At 25.0% G+C, this 24,063-nt stretch overlaps 2 protein-coding genes across 3 annotated transcripts in view; both read right to left on the bottom strand.

Moving 5' to 3' along the window:
• LOC145837885 (BCAS3 microtubule associated cell migration factor-like) overlaps positions 1-6,204 on the bottom strand; it is a 70,655-nt gene extending 64,451 nt beyond the window's left edge. For both annotated transcript variants that reach the window (XM_082945367.1, XM_082945368.1), the window contains exons 1-4: positions 6,100-6,204; positions 4,233-4,321; positions 3,327-3,378; positions 1,304-1,456 (exon numbers count right to left, since the gene is read on the bottom strand). In XM_082945367.1, coding sequence (XP_082801493.1) covers positions 1,304-1,456; positions 3,327-3,378; positions 4,233-4,294 — 267 coding nt within the window. In that variant the 5' untranslated portion in view covers positions 4,295-4,321; positions 6,100-6,204. The remainder of the gene's footprint in view (positions 1-1,303; positions 1,457-3,326; positions 3,379-4,232; positions 4,322-6,099) is intronic.
• Positions 6,205-15,879: 9,675 nt separating this feature from the next.
• On the bottom strand, positions 15,880-17,064 carry LOC145838717 (kelch-like protein 7). Its single transcript, XM_082946342.1, has one exon. It carries the CDS (start codon positions 17,062-17,064, stop codon positions 15,880-15,882), a length of 1,185 nt encoding a protein of 394 aa, XP_082802468.1.
• Positions 17,065-24,063: the final 6,999 nt, after the last annotated feature.

The following is a 24,063-nucleotide window of genomic DNA, read 5'->3' as shown; positions in this document are numbered from 1 at the left end:
AAAATTTCCTCCAGGTTTTTAAAAGTACCTACTTTTGGGTCTAATTTTAGTTTAATGTTAAGTTAAAAGTAAGAAACTGTGTTAAAAAGTATAAAAACATTTTAAAAATACTGTAAAGCTATTTTGTATGTTTTTTTTTTAATGTTGATGATGAAAATAAGTTTTTTATCTGTAGATATATTTTTTCTGTCAAATCAAAATTTACTACTGAACATGAAATTCCAAGTTTTTCAAGTTATATGGCAATCCTGTATAAGTCATGTTGTAAAAACTTGGATAGTCTTATTTTTTAATTTTATGAAAATTTTTAATTCCGTATGTACAAGTTCTTTTTTTACTTATTAACTTATTTCGTATAAACTTTGTAAATTTTTAAAAAATTAAAGTTATAACTGTTTGAAAATATTATATATATGTAAAAAATGTCTGAAAAATTTTATTTCAAAACATAAAAAACAAAAATATGTTCATCAAAAAATATATTAGATCATTAAGTTTGTGCTAAAACGTTGTTTAATAAAACAATAAGAATCATAAGAAAACTTTTCTTTTTTTTTTTACTATTTTAAGCTTAAAGTGATAAAAAAAGCAAAACTTATCATTAAAAAAAATTAAACTCTTTTAATAAGTTTATTTACTATAATCAAAGATTTAACATTATAGAGTATTAAACTGTCACTACTTATGTATTTCTACAACTCTTTTTATATACACACGTTAGAATGTATGGACAAGTATTCAAAAATGTATTTAATCTCACAAAACTCAACTATTTATACAGATTTTTACAAAAAGTTTACCTTTTAAAACAAAAAAGAATTTTTTAGTATTGCTATTGTTTAGCTGTAAAATATACTTTTACAACGCTATAGCTTTGTACCTTTATTTATAACTTATTATTTTGTACTTTTTAATTATCTTACAAATAATGCTTAAACACAATAAAAATTTAAAGTTTTTTGAAGACTTAAGTTACAAAATTTGGAAAAATATCTGTTTATCAGTTTTGTTTAAATCATTTTTAAACTATTTAAGGACTATTTTCTTAAACTTTAGTAGCCTGTGTTTAAAAAACTACTTAAATAAATAATTTGAGTAAAATTACAAGGTTGATAAAATACAAAGAAATAATATAATAATATAGAGAACTACTTCATTTAAACTATATGGAAAAGTTTTTAAACTGAATGTATCTCACAAATTATTATTTTTTTCTGTTTTACAAGAAGAAACTTCTAGTTTATATTTTAATATTCCTAAAAATAAAATATATCAATTTTAATAAAAAATTTAACAAAATCACCATCATTTTCCATATTTGAAAACCACTTGTGTAGCCTATGATGAGAACGAGCGAGGGATCAAAAGCAAGAGTTCTGCTTTTGCTGACTCCATCTGTCAGCGACAGTATGCGAGTCCACTTGATTGTTTCCTTGTATTCACTCTTTGAACTGGTCTGTGAAACGTTCTTTGTTATGATTTCGTAAAAAAAATGGTTATTTGAATTTAATTTGTATGATAACTAAATTCAAAACAACCATCCTAAAACTATAACCATAGAAACTTGATACAAAACAAATTCAATTATGGAGTTGTTATGCATTTGATTGATAAGTTTAATGTTATAAAAACTACAGCTACACATATTCCATCAAAAAATATTCAAGTCAACATCTCAAAGATAAAGGTTTAAATTTAAATAGTAATAATGCTCACCTAAGTTAAAGTGTAGGATTAAAATACTGGACGAAATAAAAAGAGTGTTTATTAAAAAAAATTACTAACTAAAAATTTTTATAGTATAAATATTTGTGCATTTTACTGGTTGTTAGTTAAAAAAAATTAATTAAATATTTTACTTTTGGTTTAATTAAATGCTATCTTTGCAACTAGATATAATTTGTTATGGTCACCAAGATTTTAGTTCGATGCAATATGCCAATATGAAGTATACAGAAACTATGGCTAGCTATAAATCAACTGCATATAGTTGATAAAAAGATATGTTAAAACAGGGGTATCTTTTTATGCTTATTACAACTAAATTAGAGTACTAAAACTAAAAAATTTTATAAATTATCTGGTCTGTAAAAAGTTCTATGTTATCATTTTAGAATGAAATACTCTAATAGCGTGCATGAATAATAAACAATTCTTAGTGTTGTAAGTGTATGACAAAGATGTAAAAAAGTTAATTAACTTTCAGTTTGAAAAATGATAGTTGCTTAAAAATATTACTTGAAAAGTATCCTGTCAATTATTCTAAAATGAAATATTTTGTAATATTTAAATAAAAAATTTATTTTTTATCTACAGTTTTGATTGTAGCTTTTTTTGTTTGATTTTAGATTTACTAGGCTGTTTTCTATACTATATATACTTTTTAATTACTGTTTTCACTTTTTTTGGAGGTACATATTTAGGTATACAAGATCACAAAATATAATTTGTTAAATGGTTTATAACTTACATGTTTATTGTAAAGTAACTTAAAACAGTTTTGGCATATCTATTTTCTGTTTTAGCTTTTAATAAACATCAGTATATAAAATTATAAGTATATATAAAATTTGTAACCAAAATTGTTGAAAAATAGGATAGTACCATTTAAAAATATAAATATCAACTTATAATGATTATTTTTAGTAGTACAACTTTTATGTAAGCTTTGAATAAAACCGTATACTCACAAATCAAACTCAAATCAATTTCCACTTCATCAATTCCGACCTTAATCCATTTCCACCCAAAACTTTTTTTTCTACTTCTTTATTTTTTATTTTCTATCTAACTATCACTGGTACCCCTAACCCTTACACTTGGTTGATAACTTTTTTAATATTATTATTTGAGTTGATTGGGTGGAAATTGTGTACGGGTTAGAACTGAGCAAGTCCCAATAAAACATAGTATTTTCATCAGAAACAAGGACAGTTACATTATTTTTTCATTTAGTTTTATAACAACAGTTTAATAATATTTTACAGAAAAGATTAATATTTAGACAAAAGCTTTTTAATATTTAAAGCATGTTAATACACTATTTTCAATTTACATTTTAAAACAGGGTTTTCAAAACTGTTTTTCATAAGAACCCAAATAAAGAAAAAAAACTTTGGTCCCCTCCAACAAGATTTCTCCAAAAACTACTTTTTTTTTGCTTTTCATCGATTGACTCAAGAATACCTAGTGTAAGTTTCAAATTATGGCCTCATGAAACCCCCTGTGGTGCCTTTACTACTCACCCCCTTTTTACAAATATGACTCACTTTGGGAAACCCAGGTTTAGAATGTTATGCTCTACTATATATCAAAAAAAAACTCACTTTTGAGAAGACTTGAATTTTTCCAATCAAACTGTTTACAGTAGATTTTTCACTGCAAAATAAAAATTAGTGATTAGAATAATCACGACATTATTTAAAACTATTTATATAAGAGGGTTACAACTCCTGAATGACTTTAAACTGTCCTGAGTCATCTTGAGTTTTTTCAAATCTTAGAAAAAGTTTTTGGCTAAGTTTTCAAAAATAACAAAATTAAAGTTCTTCAACAAAATTGGTTATAAATTATCAAATATTGAAACTCAATCAAATAATTTCATTCAAATATTTTAAAAAATAGTAGTACTGAGATTATTAAAAAAAACATAAAACTATCTTGAGTTTTTCATTAAAACTATTCCGATTCAGCCTGAGTTTAAAAATGAAAACAAAAATATCCTGAGCTGTCCTGTGTCATCCTAAGATTTTCTTAAACTTTAAAATATCCTGAGTTATCCTAAGTGTTCTGAGCATCCTGAAAGTGTGGCAACCTTGTGTTTATACCAGGGTTTGTACTCAAAACTGTGCAACTTGAGCCTTAAAAAAGTTATTAGATTTATAAAATTACAAATTGAGATGGAATGAATTATTTTAATGCGTTTTTTGATCTTACTGAACTTAAGGTTGATAACAATAAGTAATTATAAGAAAATTGCAATTTAATATTTAATCTCTTTTTTTTCAAGCAATTGAACTAATAAATTCCAAAAATTTTCTAGTATTGCAAAATAAGTTGATTTATAAGAATGCGTACAAACCCTATTACATTTACTATTTATAAAATTTCATATTTAATGAGAAATATTTTCAATTTATTTAATGAAATGATTTTTTTTACATAGCTTAAACTTATAAACATAAGTTTTACTTAAAAAGTTCTTTCCGTTAAAAAAAAAACTTAAAACTTACTCAGGTTTAGTAGGTAGAGACTTTCTTGGGACAAATTGTGTTGAATGATCAGCTTCATCCATTTTGGTACAAATAATAAATTAATTAATCTAAAAATATTTTTGCTATTGAGTTGGTTACACAATAGATACAAGCTTCTAAAACTAAGAAAATTGATAAAAAATTCAAATTTATAAATTAAAATTATTAATCTAACCAGGTACCAAATAGTATAGTATAATTCAATTAAACATTACTAGAGTATGGACATCAATAAATAATAAACTAAACCTTTAAAATGAGTACAATCAAACTGTTTTTTAAAACAAATTTTATGACTCGTTATTTAATGAATAGAACTAAGTTATCAAAAATATAATCTGAATATGATTTTAATGTAATTGTAAAACTTTTTTTATCTAGCATATTTTATCTAGAATCTAAAAAAAATAAAAAGTATTTAACAAGTATATATAAAGTTATTTATACTTAGTGACAAAAGGGTAAAATGTTATGTAGTCTAAGCAATTTTGCTTGAGTTCAAATTAAGTACCTTTAATTATTATACGCGCCCCACTGTACCTAAAAGCGTAATGCTTTTACCTTCATGTAATAAAATATTATGTATATCTTTGAAATATCACTACCTAACAGAAAATTTAAAATTGTTAGTTTTTCTGTGTTTTTTTAATATTTTTCAACTTTTTGTTTTCAACCATAAGTGTCATCCTTTTTTTTTATTTATACAGTTTTACAGGGTTTTTTGGTGTAAAGGTCAACCCTGATTTAGCTTAGTTAAAAATTAAACAAAATTTAAATGGACTTACACGAATCCTACTTAAACTTAAAAGTTTTAAGGCCGAATATTAATGTAATTAGTTTGTAAAATTGAATATAGTTGACATCAAAATTTATACTAATTTTTAGTTAATAATTTGGGTATACTAGCTACTTTCATGCTACTTTAAATTAAAGTTGTGTATATTATACCTGTTTAAAATGTTCATTTAAAAACAAACTACTTTGTGGTAGAATAGTGCAAAATTTTTACTTAAAGCTAAAAAGTAAGAAAACTAAAAAATCTTTTTTTCAAAACTTCTTTTAATAATTTACTTATTATTTTAATAAATGTATAAAAATTGTTGCATCTTTATACTACCAGAATAAATTTCAAAATAAAAACTAATTCAGTCATAACAATTGTGATATGTCATTCAATTTAGATTGCAATTCAATTGTAATCACAGTCAATTAGTTATATTTTTGTTAATAGGATTCCAGAATAAAATAAAACAATGTCTTCAAAAAGATTGAAATATGTCTTTATGGTATTACATTATATTTACCTTGATTAAACTGAAAATATTTTTTTATGTGTTTTTTAGTCATCAATTGACAACAAGATTTAGAACTAAATTATTTTTAGATGTGTATTTTTTTTAAAGAAGACTGACTTTTTTATATAAAAAGATACTTTAAAACATCATTTGTATAACTACTTTAAGGCCATAGTGGATTTATAAAATACAAAAGTTGTTTTAGGTCATTATGAACATACTTTACAGCTAAAAATTACTGTTAACAATAAATATTTTTTGACAAAATAAAAAGTTCAAATAATATTTGAGATATAGTCTCTTTAGTAAAAAGTTTCTGATAAAATCATATATCGAAAAGATTTTTTATGGTCAATTGTAATATATAAACAAAAATTTATTAAATGCCTATTTTTTTGCAGCAACTTTATTTTAGGAAACACTACTTGCAAAATTCCAGAATTTTTACTTTACAATTTTATATTGGACAAAAAAAAATATTTCCAAATATGAAGATGAGACTTTACTTTTGTTTATATGATATATTTAAAAAACTAAAAACTGTTACTAACTAATAAAAATATTTCAATTTTTAGATTAGATAGAGAGCATTAGACAAGAAATGCTCAACGTTGTAGAAAGAAAAAACATTTTTGTCAATAGTCTTTTTAGTTCCAGCCGACCATAAGTAACCTATTGAATCTCTCCAACTTTGATTACTTACATCTGAAATTAAAAAGTCAGTAAAGGTAACTGATAGCTTTGATAAAAACAAGACTAAATTTAAAAAAGAATTTAGTTACCCTCTATGGCCTAAAAGTTGTAATGTTTATATTTTCATCTATATCAAAGTTTTATAGAGGTATGTATAATAAGAAAAAATTCAAAATGGGTTTTTTGAAAACATACTTTAATCCAACAATTTAAATTAACACAATTCTTTACATGTATCATACATCTTACCCCTTTTTTTTAATATGTTTAAGTGATTGTATTCAGTTTTGAAGGTGTCTGCTTTCAATATAAGTCTTTCAAAGTTTTTTTATCAAAATTCTTAAATAACAGTTATTATATCTTCAAGAGTTAAAAAAAATTGTTTACTTCAACTACAGTTTTTCAAAGCTTTTGATAAACAATTTTTTAAGTCAATTCATATATGAAAAGTGTTTAGAATTAATTACCTTAAAAGAAATAGCTTTTGTAAGCTTTTTTTAGTCATATGATATTATTTCTGAATGTTTTGATTAGGCTTTTATTTAGTTTTTTATTCAAGGTTTTCAAGTTTTTGTTATAAAATTACATTAATTGTTTCAAAAAGTTCAGCTTGTAAATTTATTAACATAAAATTAATTTATTATCCTTAGTTTTAATGTATATTATCTAATTGTTCTTTATTTTCTCAAATATTTTTGCTTGCTTGGTATTAACTTTTACAAAGTGCAGATTGTATGAATTAAATTAATTCAAAAAAATTAGGGTTAATAAGCAAGTTAGTAGATTAAGCGTCAAACTAATAGTTAGGTTGGGCATAAAAAAACTACTTCAGTATAACAAAAATTTATTTAAACTTAACTCATTTACTTTATTGTTTACTTCTTTAAACTCAGAAGCAAAGGGTAATTACAAAATACATAAACAATTTTTTTTTAATTTAGTAGATTTCTGAGCTTTTTATGGATATTATAAAGGTATAAGGAGAATAAGTCCTATGTTTATTTTTTGAACCTAATTATTTTTAGTTTAGCATAATTACAATAGCACTTTGTTTACAAAATAATAATTCTCAGCTGACTATGGATAAAATGGAACATTTTTTGGTAAGTACCAAATAGCACAGATCAAAAAACTCAAAAAGGTAAAAATGCCAAGTTTTGTTATAAAATCAAGAAGTAAAAAACTTTATAGTTTATAAAACGACAAAAAAATGCTCAAAAAATATGGTATTAGGATTTGGTGCACGAAAAAGCCTTTGATTATCAAGTTGCCCACGATGGATACCTTTTAACTTGTTTTCAAGGACAAAAATAAAAGTTAAGTGTACTTCTGGTAGAAATTACTTCTTTAAATTTTTTTTAATAATTTACAATCGTTTTTTTATCTATTCAAATGTAAAATTTGCTTTACATTCAAAGTAAAATTCCTAAATTAAAAAGAAAAATTATAATTTTAGCACAAAATACTGATAAAATTTTACGTAAAAATGTCTTAGCTTACTACTTTTTTACCTTTTTAAAGAAATTTTATTGAAACCTATCATTCAAGTATTCCCACGTTTGCTAGTAGTACTTGGTAGTGCTTTGCTTATCTCCTTTTATAAGTTAGTTTAAAGTTGTAGATTTCTTTTTTTTTTAGTTTATATATCATTAGACATTTTTAATTACAATTTTGTAAACAAAGTTTAATGAATTTTCGTTTAGTTTCCTTTCCATTCATTTCGTTTTATTGACAGGTTTATTACTAAAGTTTTAAATATTTTGATGATAAAAGAACTATACGTAATATCTCGTAAAAGATTTTATAAGCATGTGGTTTACGACTCGATAACTAAAAGATTCCTTTGTACACTTAGTCCTTAGACCAAACTTATGAGCGCTTTTTTTATCGTTCTATAAACAATATAAAAAACAAATAGTTAAATAGCATCAAACGGAACTTATTGTTTTTAAACTTATTTTATTACTACTTAAATAAGTTTTGAATTATTGACTGTTTAATTTAATGGTATGCTTCTTCATAAAAACATTTTAAACACTAATAGTATTCGGTCTAAAACAAAGACATTTAATTAATCTAAAACTTATATAACTTTATTCAAGAATGACATATTATGAAATTAAATTACATATAAGATTTAAATGTTTTAGCGTTTTAGTTGTTTAGAGTCTTAAAAAACCCAAAAAAAAATATAAAAATAATGTTTCGCGTGGTGTAAGTTCCTAAGTAGTCTTAATTAAAAGAATAAAATAAGTTTATCAATTATAAGAAATATAAAGATTAAAAAAAAAAAACATGCGGAATAGTTATTAAATATTTCTTAATTTATTTGTTATTTGTTTGTTAATTGTTTAATTTAATTTTCAATTAGGTTAGTTTTGTAGTGACTAAAATATTATAAAAATAAGTTTTTAAGTTAAGCAGTTGCAATTATTTTTAATTTTAAACTAATTAACGAGATTAAACTTTCTAAAAATATTACTAATGCAATAAAATTACTAAATTTGCTCAATGTTTTACTACTTTTAATACAAAATAATATTTTTTACGAAAAAACTAAAAGTTTATTGCAGTTTGATACAATTACAATTTTGCTCTAAAAACATTGAACTATTCGTTTTAACTTTAAGCACTGCTCATGTTATGTTTTAATATTTTGCCTTATGTACACTCTACAGGTACCAATTAGTTTACTTCTTCTGGTTAAAAAAAGTTTTTATTATTTCAAAACTCTTTGAGTTTTAATTAAACACATTTTGCATGTAATTTAGCTAGAATTGGAATTTTATACAACTTCTTTTGATTTGTTATATTTAGATTATTTATCTCTTCTTAGATAATACTGTTGCATCATTATAAAAAAGAAAGGTTTAGTTTTTTTCTGTGTTTATCGTTGTCTTGTGCACTTACATTAATTAATTAATTTCATTTCCCCTTCAGCCAATGTGTATGCAATCTTTTGTTTTTCATTCTTATTTCTTTTTTTCAAAATCTCCTTTTTTAAGACTTCAATTGATGTCTTGCAATTCCATAGCTTTTTGTTATTGTTTTTGTTTATCTCTAGTAATATATTATTGTAAAACTTAAGTCCTCTATTTTCATTTATCAAGTATCTTACTAAAAAAATGTTTTTGTTCCTTCTTCCTTGTTTTCCAACTGCTTTGATTCAAAACCAACAAAATTTCTTCTTATAACTTTTTTTTAATGATCTTAAGTAATAGTAACAAAATAGTTTATAAATTTAGTTTTCTTTTTCACTTTCTTTTGTTTGTTTTTTATCCCATAGGTATACTCACAACACAATTCTGAATCGCGTACACAACCTTTATTTCCTTTTTATTTATTTTTTACCTCTAACACTTGGTCATTTTTTTTTCTGTATTGTTTCGAATGTATATATTTCCTTTCATTTATTTTTACTTTAAATTAATCGGCAATTGATCGAATGGGAGTGGTTCGCGGGTTGAAACTGAGCGTTTCCCATTTTATGTGCACTTCTTCTAAGTGTGCATTTGCTTTTTTTTTAAGAACTTCCTTGTATTCTGATTTCTTTTACTTATAAAAAAATCAGCCATTTATTTTATATACACGCTTTCTACCAGAATTAGTATAAACTTTATGGGTGTTTAAGCATTGCTCAAGTTCATACAAATTTGATTAATATCGATTTTTGGCTTTGTCTACTTTTGGAGTTAAAAACAATCGATTCTGTTCGCCAATGCTTAATTGACTTACGACGTTTCACTGCAGATAAAATATGGACAGGTCAGAATATTGAATGAAATAGAATTCATTCAGTTGTTATGGTTTTAAATATAAATTACTTATTCAGGTCTTGAAAAATTAATACTTACCCACGCTATATGTTTAAATAAAAGTGCAGATAAAAAACACTGAATATTAAATGAAGAAAAATATATATTACTTTTACAAATAAAAAGTTTGAAAAAGTTAGTTGATAAAAATACACTTTCAATTAAAAACCTTAATATTGTGAAATAATTTATAACACTAATTGAAAGAAAAGTACGTTTTAACATTTAAAAATATTATATCTACTATTTTTTATCTTGTCCACGTGTGTTAAAATTCTATTTAACATCAACTTTTATCTATAAAATCTAACAATAAACTTTTATGTTATTTTTTATTTTTCTTTGTAACTTTGCTTTGTTTGCTTGAAAAAAATTCACCAGTAGAAAATGTGAAGAACAAGGATTAAGCAAAGTCATTATAGAATACACATCATTGCTATTCGTTTTATATTTAAGTATGGAAGTTTGTAAAAACTTAAAACAAACAAAGCTGAGTAGACTTTTAGCCTATTTTTGTATCGGTTTAACTATTTTTAAATGGTTTACTTTAAAATTATGAGTTTACGAAAAATTATTAATAGTAGTTTAATTACTTGTCTTGTTTAACAGAAAAACGTTTACTTAAAACAGCTGAAAATCCTTATATCCTATAAAATGTGTGTTTATATTTATCTTTTAAATTTTGTAAAGCTTAGTTAAAAACAACAAATTGCGTAATTTTTTATGTGTACTGTTGTAATTATGTGGCTTATTTTATATTCTTTAAGCTATGAAAATAAATTTTGAAATATTTAGACAGGCTAATGAGCTTATGCATTTTAGTTTTACATTTTTTATAAGTAACTTTTTAGACATTATTTAATTCTTACTTAAGATACTATTTGGTTAAGTATCAACAAACAATAGTGTAAGCAACATTAACTTTTTAAAAGATTTACTTTAAACACTCGCTTTTAAGCACATTAAAGGTTTTAGTTTTGCTGCTCCTCTTTTTTTTCATGCCGTTTGAATGGATATTAAATACTAAAAGTTTCAAAGACTCAGAGCGTTTAGAAATGTTCTCGCTAACTAATAAAATGAAAGTGTCAAGCCTGCTCTTTCCCAGTAGTGACCTTCATAGCCTCTATTTTCATCTGATAGGCCGCATACTTTTAGTAGACTGTACAAGTTTTATTTCAGCTTCAAAAGCTTTGAAGAACTTAGCAAATGTGGAAATAACTAACTTAGTTTTGTGTTGAAAAATATTTAATAATGAATGTTAAACTAGCATGAATAAAGTTTTAAGGTTTAATTAACTAGACGTATATTTACTTGGTCTATGATTGTTAGAAATCAGCTTATAGGGAATTTTTTCTTAATTTTCAACTAATTAAGCTAGGTTAGATATAAGAGTACAGATACATACTTGTACTTTTTTCTTGTTTATAAAAATAGTTAATATTTTAAATTAATTATTAATTTTTAGTATTAAAACTAAATTAAGCTTCTAATAATTGAAAAACGATCAGTTTTTTAATTTATAAAAAAATATTTTCTATTGTTTTTAAAAGAACTACTAAACTTAAACAACAGCATTAAAACAAGAATATCGGCTAAGAACATCGATTTTTTAGTTGTCAAAACCAGTTTTTATAATTCTTACCTTTCTTCTATATTGTTTATTTATCAAAGTTTAAGACTTTAAACGCTTTAAAAATAAAAATAAAAAGTAGTGATTTTAATCTCTTTTATTTATCAATAACTTAAACTTAATCAAATAAACTTTAAGTAGTTACAAAACAGCTAAAATGTTATAATGAACGTCTTTTTTTATTTATTTATTTAAATACAGGTTGTTAGAAAATAAAATAAATAATTTTAATTTAAGATTTTTTTTGTATAATTAATTCTTATCGTTTTTTTATCAATAGAAATAAGCTATACAAAGGAAAAGTATTACAAAATTAAGCATGTTTAAGTATATTCTAACAGCTAAGCTCAATTTATTTACTAAAATAGTAAATAATTATACTTTGAAACTAAAAGTTTTATAAATAGTATTTAAACTTAAAGGAGCCTAATCGGTTATGTAACACTTAAATTACGTAACTTTTTGTTGCTTTTATAATGAAGAAAGAAAATACAATTTTGTTGCATTTAAAAATGAACCAAGAAATATTACACCGTCTTAACCTCCTGCAAATACCTGCAAATACGAATCAAATACTCAACTTGAGTTACGAGACAAAACACTACCAATTTGATTGCTTTACTGCGAAAAGCAAGGAGAAGTCTTTTCTTCTTAAAATTGTTGAGGCAATTATTTCTCTTCGACTTATTAAAATCTCTAAAATGAATAGGACCACCCATAAAAACAAAAAGATGTCTTTAAGTATACCAAGCATAAATAGTTTTTCTTGTATTTTTTGTTGCAGAAAAATTGATGAAGAAAACAACATTAAAAGAATAAATATTTTAGAATTTTTTGCAGAACATAATACAGTTTTTAAGTTTAACATAAACAGATTATTTTTTTTAAACACATCTTTAAAATTAAAATCTAAAAATCATTTAACTTGTGTAAAATGTTTTAATTTTTACACAAGTATTTACCAAAAAGTTTACAAAAAAAATTTTTGTTCACACGTTGGCATTTTTTGGGATTCCGAAAATTGCCATATCAGAAGAAATAGTTCTAAAAACGCGTTAGAAAATGTTTTCAAAATAATTAAATCAAATATTTACGAAGAACTGTTTGTAGTGAACAGCTTCAAATTAATAACTTCTGTTCACGACAATTTCCACCATTTTTCGCATTTAGTTAAAGAATTTTCAGCAATTGGAGGTCAAGTTATGCCCTATAAAGATAAGGTCAAAAACGCTGCCGATATAGTGTTGATAGAAGCAATAGAAGAATTTTTAGCAGAAAACATCAATTTGAACCCCCATTTCTTATTATCAGTGGAGACTCGATATTTAAGAATTTCTCACTTCAATTAAAGAAAAAGTTTAACATTCAAACAATGGATAATAGGATGTTTGGCAATCTACAAAAGTTAAAATTTCAGTAATTTCAAAAAGAGTGTTTATAATAAACCTTAACATTTTTTGTGTGACTTTACTGTTTTTATTTTCATTTTACCTACAAATAGTTTTTTATATAAAATAATATACTATACAAACTAACTGATAATATAAAAAAGTTTAAAGTATTCTAAAAAGATCTTTTGAAAATTTGTAAGATAAAGTACTTGAATAGTTTAATCGAATTAAGTATTTTAAAAACAAATATTAACTTAAAATTACTAATTTATGCTATGAAATTAAAAGTATACACAACTAATTACGCAAACTAATGTTTAAAACAAAGCTTTTAAAGATATAACAAAAACTTATTAACAAACCTTTATAGTAGTAAATACTTTAAGCTGAAAAAGTATTTTAGAATAACGAGGAAATATATAAATTGCAAGTAATAAAAATGTCACTTATTATACTCATATATTAACATAATTTTAATTCAACCAAACATTATAACATAGTTAAACTCATACACTAATATAGCTAGAAATATATTAGATAAACTAATAAAAAATATATAAAATTAAGTTCTCAAGTTAACTTTAAAAAGCTTATGTAATTAAGTTTTGTTTAAAAAGTAAAAAGATAGCAATTTTTCGCCTAAAAAAGCCTATCAAAACTTATAAGTGATAATAAGTAAAATTGAAGTACAATAATAAACAAAAACATAACAAACTAGTACAAAAAAAGTAATCTTAGGTTTTAGATAAACTTGTTTACTTTTAGATATATAACTTGCTTAATCGTTAAGTTATTCTGTAGAGAATAAGCTTTTAAATCGTGTAGTTTTTAAACTTGTTAGTTGGCTCTTAATTTTGCTAAGCAGGGCACTCTATTAAAACAATAATTTTGAATTCAACTTGTATTTTGGAGCACATTAGTTTAGATTACTCTCTTAAGAATATCCATATAGTACCTAAACTAACGTATAAGCAACATATATACCAGAAAATACAAAAGGTATTAATACCTCAGATTATTTTTTGATTGGTAATATGCACTTGCTATTGTTTATATTTGCGGTATAACTTTGATTATTATCACTTTAATTTCTAATGAGCCATTTTAAACAAAAAACTGTTAAGCTATTTTGTATTGCTGTTTTAAAAACTTACAAGCTGTTATATAAAACAAATTATAACTAGTATATATTTTTTTCAACTTATACTTAATGTAAATTGTTAAAATTTTTAAATAGCAATATGATGAAAGTTAAGTTAACAGCTAAAAACATGATCTTAATTCGATTAATGAAAGTATAAGTAAATTTTGTAAAGAACTATACAGTTTAAATTAAACTAGAATGTATTGAAGCTTTATCAAAAAAAAGTAGGTTTTGGCTATTGTTTTGTGTGAAAGACGTTAAATTTATCTCAAAAAATAAAAGAGCCACTTAACCTAAGGTACAAATTTTTGCTGTCAGTTTAAAGGTGCGTAAGTTTTTGATAACCTGATTGTTGCTTTTTTTACTTTTACGATAAATATACTATAACAAGTAGGACCTTCTACTTGTTTCAAAAGCTAGAACGAGGAGAAAAACTTCAAAGATATTAGCACTCAGAAATAAAACAAAACAAATAAGTAAGGTTGGAAGGGTAGTATAACAAGTAGTAGTTTACTACTTGTTTCTAGAAGTACAATTAAGGAGTCAAAGATAAATTTAAGTTGAAAAATACATCAAAGGAGTCAACATAAGTTTAAGTGGACATTTACAACGAAAGAGTTAACACAAGTTTAAGTGGAAAATTACAGAAAGGCTTTTGCGCGAGACGTAGTAAATAGAGAAATGAGTAAAAAATTAATAAGTTTTTCTTAGTATGTTAAAAGGATGTTTGGGTTGTTGTGCGGGGTGTTGTTGACGGATCGGGCAAAGGGAATAGAAGTACTGCAGAGGATAGAAGAATTGTTCGAGTTTTTTAAATCGTAGCCAGCGAACACTCACTAAGCTTAAAAAAAACCCGAATCAATTGTGGTAGAACTGCATCACGTTACTTTATCACACTATCGTGCTTTGTTTTCTAATGTACATAAAATCACCATGCACTTCAAGTTGTCTTCTTAGCACTAGCTTAGTAGTAAGCTCAATACATTTAAGTTAACGATCGTTCCATTAGAACAATTTATAATATTATTTATGTATAAAAAATTAATTATTATTTCATGTCGTCCAAACGCTTATCGATGGACGATAAAAAACGCATGACGCGGTTACAAACAAAGGCGAAGAGCCAGAACAAGCAATCACCTAACCTAACTACGACCGAGCCATCGGTCATTGGTTATGATATTAAATTCTAAATTTTCAAAAATTTTTTGTACTTTTTTTAACTTAAATTTTATATGTGTTTTTTAGTTGAGATATGTAGTTTCTTAAAAATAATATTTTACTAAAAATTAACTATAAGTTTTGCAAGAGCAACTACTAAACAAACTTTTTAATTGTATAAAATGGTTTGACAGTTTATTAAAACCAAAAGTTTAAATTTGAACAAAAAACGTGAAAGTTTGATAAACAAATCACAAAGAAACACTAAACAAACCCAAAAAGTTAGCTTTTATAAATATAAGTAGCACTGTTTTATTAAATAAAAATCATAATAGTGAAATACACAAGTTAGTTTCATTTTTAGAAACTTTGTTGGAATAAAGTGTTTATACTTTGTTTACGTAAAGCTCATTTTACCACTTTTGCAGAATCCAGGGGAGCATAACAAATTATTTTTTTCTATAAATTAACCAGTTTTACAAAATCTTTCAAACTTGCTACATCTGAGGCACTTTTGCACAAGTAGACCAAATAATGTTTTTTATAGTTTCGCACTGTTTTTCTGACCAGCAGTCATTTTCAACATCATACAACAAAACTTTTCTTGATTGATCGCCAAAAACAACAAGTGTGTTCCCGATAGTTATGATTCCAGACGGGTGTTCCAAATATTCTAAAATATAGTTTGAAGGGGATTTCAACAAAGCAAACTGTTTGCTGTTTGAATCAAACACCTCACAAGTTTTCGCCGAGCCTCCTATCACAAACAGCTTGTTTTTGATTGCAACTGAGTTGTGGTTTGACCTTGCATTGACCATGCCAGGCATATCTGACCATTTGTTTGCTACGATGTCAAACGCTTCAACAGTGTTCAAAACTTCAAAATCGTCATTCAAACCACCACAAACTACAATCTTGCCCTCGAAAACTGTGCTGTCTGCATGCACTTTTTCAACCCTTTGTTCAGCAAGAGTTTTCCATTTGTTATTTGCTGTATTGAACTCATAGCAAAAGCCAGTAACGCCCGGAACTTCATTTTCGTCGTGCTCAAAACCACCGATTACGTAGACTTTATCAGTAAAAGCGCAAACACTAAAACCGCAGGTGCTTTTGGTTTCAGATACTTTGGTCCAAGCGTTTGTGAGCAGTGAGTACTTTTCAACTGACAGAAGTTCATGCTTTGATTCACACCCGCCAAACACATAAACTTCACTGTCAATGCAAACTGCTTTAGAAAAGCATCGACGCTGTGTCATCGGAGGAATGTCGTTGCCACTTTCAAAATTGATAGCATTGATGCAATGCGCTTTTTTAACATCTTCTTTCAATCGTGTGTCGTAGCCTCCACAAATAAGAATGTTAAATTTGTTTCCATTACAGTACCTGTTCGTTGAACAGAGGTTGCTTGTTTTCAAATCTTCCAAACTATCAACACCGTTTTGAATTAAAGACGAAGCTCTGTCATAAAGGTCGTTTTGAGCATGGCTCGATAATGTCAGAAAACGAACTTTCATCAAAAGTCTTTTTGCAAACTTACCTCGTTCTTTTATGTTGTGGTTCAACCAAAACTCTACTGCATTGAATACTTCAACTTCCGAAGTAATGTGCAGGTTTGAGCTAGAAACTATTTTTGCAACAGATAAAAAATCCAGTTCCAAAAAACTTGAAGTTTTTGCTACCATTGTGAAACAACGCTCTATATAACACAGACACTCTTTGACAAGACTTGATATTTTAAATATGTTAGATACGTAATAAAATGTAGCAACATTTTCAACGTTTATTACTTTTATAATCTTTCTGAAAACTCTGTCACTCCTATCATCATTAAGCAGAAGCTTATTTGCTTTTACCGCAACAAGAAGTTCTTTTTCGTCAAACGTTAATTTTCCTAGACAGTAAAAAGGCGATTAAAACAACAAGTTATTTTAAAACTACTTATCTAAATTTATTTATTTATAGCAACTTATTCTTCTTTTATTTTGACATAAACACATAAGACTTTTTCAGCATTATCATTCATTATCAAAGAATTTTATGAGAATTCTTGTTGAAATATAAATACTAAAAAGTTAACAAGAAAGTTGCATAAAAATTATTATATTTTTTTAACCTTAATACTAAGTATTCAAATACAGCTAATTGAAAATAAAACAAGTACTAAAATACCAAACCTTTTATAAATAGTTCATTTATGGGTTGTAAAATTTCATGATCAACTTTTTTTAAACTGTTCATCCTACATAAATTTACAAATTTTAGGTTTTTATTATTTTTTAGGGATGCATTACAACTGAGCACATTTTTATGGAAGTTTTCAACACTTTTCTTTTCACTTTTATTTTGAAAATTCATATCTTATTTCGTTTAAAACTTTCCTTTATTGTTGTTTTAGGTGTTATTGTCTAAAAAAAGAGGTTTTTATTAATAGTAAAGTAGTATGAATTTACTTAAATCTATTTAAAATCTATCAAAAACAGCATATAAAGTAATAAAAATATTATAGTAACGTATATAATGGGCCTTCAAAATAATATAAAACAATAAATATTAAAACTGTAAAAATATTTTAGAAAATTAGAAAAAATCCTTTTTCAACAATTTTAAAGTATGGTTTCTCTGGCTTTAAGCTTAAGTTTAGCGGTCTTTTTAATAACAAAAACATTTTAGTTCTAAATTTTAAATACTATAATATAGTTTGTTAATACTAACATTACAATAAGTTGAAGTACATTAAATGTAGAAATAGAACTAAAACATTTAAAAAAATATTATTTTTTAAATGAAATTAATAAACACCAAACAGTTAACTTATTAAAAAAAGTCTAATTCATTAAGAAAATGAGGAAAAAAAAACATAAGATTTAAAATTCTGAACAGAAAAAATAATACTACTTTTAATACTACAGTTTAAAAAATCTTAGATAATTTAAAACTAAAGTTGTTGTTGTTGTCAATAATTACTTTCAAAAATTGAAATGAAAAACTGTGTACTTTACTCAACAAATAAAGTAAAAGAACAATTTATAATTAATTATACATGATGTTAGTTGATATAAACTGTAGCAAAATAATTTGTTATAAAAAACGTAAAAATATAATATACATAAACACATTTATAGGAACCTTCTAAAAACTATTATTTCGTCATCACTGTAAACTGTTACTTGGTAGATACCAAAAACTTTAAATTAAAAATATGTTAAAGACGTCCAAAACCCCAAAACTAATTGTACATTAAAGCTCTGTTTTTTGTTTTTTTGTTTTTAAAATGTATATCTATACTTCTTTCTATTTCCAAACAATGAAATAGAGAAACTATAAGAAAGATATATATTTTTTTGTTCGCACAATACTTTTCATCTGATACAATTGTTTAATAAAGGAAGTCAACCTGCAACTGTAAGTCAAACCATTTTTATTTTTATAATTTATTTGAAAAATAATTATTTGAACAAAATTTATCACACAATATTATATTATAACACACAAAGTATGTAGCAAAAAAAACTTAGTGTGTTAAATACATCAAAATTTATAATTTTGTGTTTGTATGAGTTTGTGTTTTAGTTTATTAAATAACTTTTATACATTAAAACTGTTTTTATTTTCAATACTAATGTTTTCAAAATTTCAAAGTTTATAGTCTTATGGTTTAATTCAGCGACTGAGAGTAAGCTGAATTTTCAACGAATAATTAAGCTATTTCCAAAAATTAGACCACAAACTTGACTTATTTTTTGAAAAGCCAGTGAAAATATTTATTCTTGATAAAACGTAGTGTAGTTTTATTTTTGTTTATTTATGTAAATAATTATATAATAAAAAGTTTAAGCTTGAAAATTTACTTCTCAGTTAAACTTTATCTTTAAGTTTCGTTGTCAACACAATCAAATTTTTTAAGTAATGTTAATGACTAAACTGACTCGTTAAAACATTGGCTTCAGATCGAATGTGGTCAATTATGTAAAAGTTCTCTTCTTGGCCAAGTCACTTTTATCCAGAAAAATACTTTTTCAGAAAGATTAAGTTAAATAAATATATCAGATAACAGCTTACAAATATACGCTTTTTTTTTTGCTTTTGAGCAAAGTTTTTATCTGTTTTTTTGTTAGTTTCAGTATTCCATTTTATAGATTTTTAAACTTAAATAAGTTATTTTTATTAATATGGCTGCCGGAATGGACTTTCCCTTTTCATAATTATTACAATTTTTTACGATAAATTTTGAAGATTACTCCTATAAAGCTGACAAAGTATGTTTTAGTTACAGGACATGATTTAAAAACTTTTATCTATTTGGTAGTTTTGATATTAGTTAACCATTCACTTATTACAGCTCATCGCAAAATTTTTAAATTTTTAATTTAAGCAAAAAAAATAATAATCTAAAACCCCTTATAACGTAACAGATTTGTATAACGATACTGTAAGGAAAAAATAACTGTTAGAAAAAAGAAACTTTTTAATTATAAACAAAATAACTGCAATATTTAAAATTTTTTTTTATTAAGGTTGAATGTAGCTTAATGAACTATGTATAAAAAACTATAATTAATTGCATTGAATGAATTCTGTTAGATATCAAATAAATAACTTTTTTTAATTATCTACCTTTTTAATCGATCTACGTTTGAAAAAAGAAATTCACAATCTTTTCAAAACTTAAGTTAATTAATTTTTTATAACTTTTGAATGATAACAATTTAAAAATAAAAATGACTAACTCTGAAATAAAAAAAGTTTAATTCATGTACATTTGATATAACATTGTTTTAACTGCTATTTATAAGAAAGTTTATCCGTAGTTATATGGAAAAGAGCAGTATCAAAACAAGTTTTAATACCGTATGCTTCAATATAGGTTATTTAGTTTAGTTGTTATAGTTTTTTGATACTTTTTTTAACCATGTTTAGAACATAATAAACTACTTAATCTACTTTGTAAGCCCAAAGATTTAACATTTCTAAAAACTTTACGAGATTTAAAGTAATTTTTATTTTTTCCGTAGATCTTACGTTTTTTTAATCTTTCGTTGAAGTTATAACTAAAAGAATTAACATTGAGTATCAATACTTTGAAATTTTTTTTTTTATGTAAATGATTAATTATACTTTTTGTATAAAAGTTAATAAATTAATTATGTATAGTATATACTCTCAGAGTTATGATAATTTTTTAGAAGTCTATTAATTGTATTATTTTAAGCAGTATGTATTTTTTTATAAATAGTTTAATAAACCTAAAACCTACATTAAACTTTTTGATTTTGTCAACTTTAGTAGTAAAATTATTACTTAACTTATTATTAACTTTAACTTAAGCTATTACATTTAAATCTTAAATAAAGTATACTAATTTAAATCTTTTCAAACTGATTTTGTTTTGTCTAAATGTCTAAAATCATTTTAAAATTGCAAAGTTTCTAAGAATTTTGTATGCTTTGGCTAAAAAAATAGATTTAATGACTTACTTATTTTTATACATTGTTAAAATAATTATCAAAAACTATTGCAACTAAACCAAATGACATTTCTTGAAGCACACGGTACTTGAAACTTGTTTCAAAATTTTTGTTTTCAAGTAACAACGGATAAACCTTTTAATAAACTACAATTGAAAAAAAGCTATATCACTTATAATCGTATTAACGCTTTATTTTATTTTAGAAGTAGTTATTTTTATTTAGAATTTAAGTTATTTTCAACTAGCCAATATATAATATCCTATTTTGATCACCCCAAGTTGTTAAAAGATTGCTAAGTTTGTTTTTAAAGTGTGATCTATTTATAAAGATCGATACATAAAGAAGTTTATATATTTGAGATTTAATAGAATATAAGTAACTACAATTCATTATTGTTTTATATACGCAGTCTTTTAACCTATATTTAAATAATATAAGAAAAAAATTATTGTTTGATAACTCAATAGTTTTGTTTATAATTAGAAAAAATTCGAAAAGTTTATATTTAAATTAAACATAATAGACTCTAAAAGTCTCTAGCAGGATAATGATAAAGTGCACAAACGCAAACGTGAGCGATTATAATAATAATAAAACGTTCAGAAACAAGCGTTTTTTTTATACTACTAGGTTTCACTGCTAAGCAAATTTTCATGTAAAATAATAAAACGACGATCTAAAACACCTTACATTTATACAAAGTTAGGAAGGTAACTAGAGGTGATAAGCAATACTTTGATAAGTATTTAATATTATTAGTAGTTGTTAGGTCAAAAACTTAACTGAAATACAATTAAGTTTTTACAACAAAAAAAAAATAACTTAAAAGTACAATACAAAAAATATAAACTATACTGCAACGAATAAAATAACATTAAATTAAATCAAAAATAGCACGATCTGAAGTAGGAACACAAGATAGCGAGCTGTACTTGCTGATTCAAAGATTTTTCCCAGTTAGACTCGGCGATAGCAACTCTTTCCAAGTTGCTTATAGTGTCTGCTTCTGGTTTGTATGGAGGGTTTTTGCATGTAGCTTCATACATGAATGTCCATGAAATGTTGGTGTGATTTTAGTTATTTTTCCTTATGTATGCACACAACTTTTCATGTGCCAAGCTAGATTTGTACTGGTTATGTATGGTCTTAAATAATACGCCAGTTGAGTCTATGTATTCTTTAGTTATGTTCTGATATGTAATTAAAGTTTTATAAATCCCTTTCGTAGACATTGACCGTTGAACGGACATTGGGTGGTGTTTCTGCAGTTACAGAGTTAATCAGTTGAGCTTGGTTCGGATAGCACTTTTTATTGTGATTTTGGATAATTGATTTGAGATTTGTAGAACAGCTGTAGGTGATCTTGACTGTTTTTTTGTTGAATATCATGTGTAGCGTGGAACCTTCAAGGAAATGCGTGTTTATGAGATGGAGGATTTGTTTTCCAACTTTGGTTTTTACTGAGTTACAGTAAGGGAGGTGGAAGTATATGATGTTTCTTCTTCTAAACTTTTTTTACTGGGTTGTGTGGAACATTTAAATTCATCTAGTAGATTAAAGCCGCTTTTTGTAAGGGTATCATTGTAAGGAAGTTTGGCAGTATCAAAGTGTTTTATTAAAAGATAATTTGCAAAGGTGGTTGTGAACTATGGGGATGAATGTACTTCTTACAGATTTTGGATGGTTTGAATAGTTATTGATGTATAGAATTGCTAGAAATTAAACATTTTGCTTAGTGTGTTGTAAATTATTTATATAAAACTTATTTTATGTTTAATCGTAAGACCTGTAAGTATTTCAACTTGATACTTTGATTTAAGTATTTGTATAAATTAATTTGTTACAGTGTTTCCACTATGAAAAATAATAACTTTTATTTTTGTCTGATTTTTACTTTTATAAACTATTTAACGTTTAGTTAGTTTATTAAAGATTTTTTCCCTGTGCTGTAGGTGCGAAAAGAGCAATATCAAAAACAAAACAAGTATAAACTGTTTTTCTTAATAAAATTGATAATAATCATTGAGTGCTAAAAACACACATAAGCTGCTGTTAATTTATTTAAGTTAGTTAAATCCAGTAAATAAGTGTGAACAAGTTTATTACCAAAAGCTGTTAATATTCTCTTGTATAGTTTTATTTTAGTATTGACTTTGAAACAGCCCAATTGGAATTACATGATTTTAATATTTTAGTATGGTTCTTTCGTAAAATTTTTACCAACTGCAATTTCTTGTCTGTTGTAGGTTCTTAGCCTAAACTAAATACATTGTGCTGACATGGCTGTTCTGGACTATGCTGACAGGTTGTTCTTTGTTAATCTAAGTTTTCACTACTTAAGGTTAAAATTTTATTTTATTTGTGTTTATCCTTAGTGCTTTTTTTTTTACTCGCCATGTTAAACTTAGTAAAATAATTTGGCTAAAGATATTTAACATTCCTAGCATTTGAAAGAGGTACAATTGCCAACTCAACCATTTATTTAGATAATATGGACAAAACCAATACTTCACCTGTTTAAGTAGGAAAACTCCGAGGTCAAGGTGGTCAGGCAGTATGATGCCGATCAATATTAAACAAAGAGGAATCACCCTTTGTTTTAAGCTCAAGCAAAAGAAGTCGGTAAACCGCGACCTGTGAGGTACTTTATGGCTAAAAATATTTTGAAAAGTGTTGTTGTTGAAAATTAAGATAAAGCTACTTGATAAGTAAGTTTTTTGTAATTACTCATTATTAGTGTTTTTATACTTGCTTATTTTATCATACTTTTTATTAATGTAGTGTTTTTGTATTGAGCACTACTACTACTACTTAAAAACAATTACCACCCGCAGGAAAATTGGCACGAAACTTATAAAAGGCCGCCGATCCCTTGGCTAAAGCATAATTGTACTAACTTTCATTTATTTGAAGAAAAATTTATAGGAAAAACAAATAAATCAATTCAGAAAGTTTTATCAAGACATTCAAAAGTGAACCTTAAACGAAGCTGTCTACTACTTCGAGTTAAGAAGGAAAGTCAATTGTTTTTCTAGTATCTTCAAAGTTTAAAGTATCCTGAGGCTGGTGATAAAACATTTCTTTTTATTATTTTTCCCAAACAATAAAATAGTTTAAGTATTTTTTCAACGTTACATAAATATCAAATACTAAAATAAAATATTTGTTATTTTTCGAGTATTTTTTGATAACACGATAAAATATTTTAAAGAA

Source organism: Thalia democratica, chromosome 6, assembly GCF_965202585.1.
Source record: "Thalia democratica chromosome 6, ktThaDemo2.hap1.1, whole genome shotgun sequence".
In the NCBI taxonomy this organism is placed as follows: Eukaryota; Metazoa; Chordata; class Thaliacea; order Salpida; family Salpidae; genus Thalia; species Thalia democratica.
This window is presented reverse-complemented; position numbering and strand designations above follow the sequence as displayed.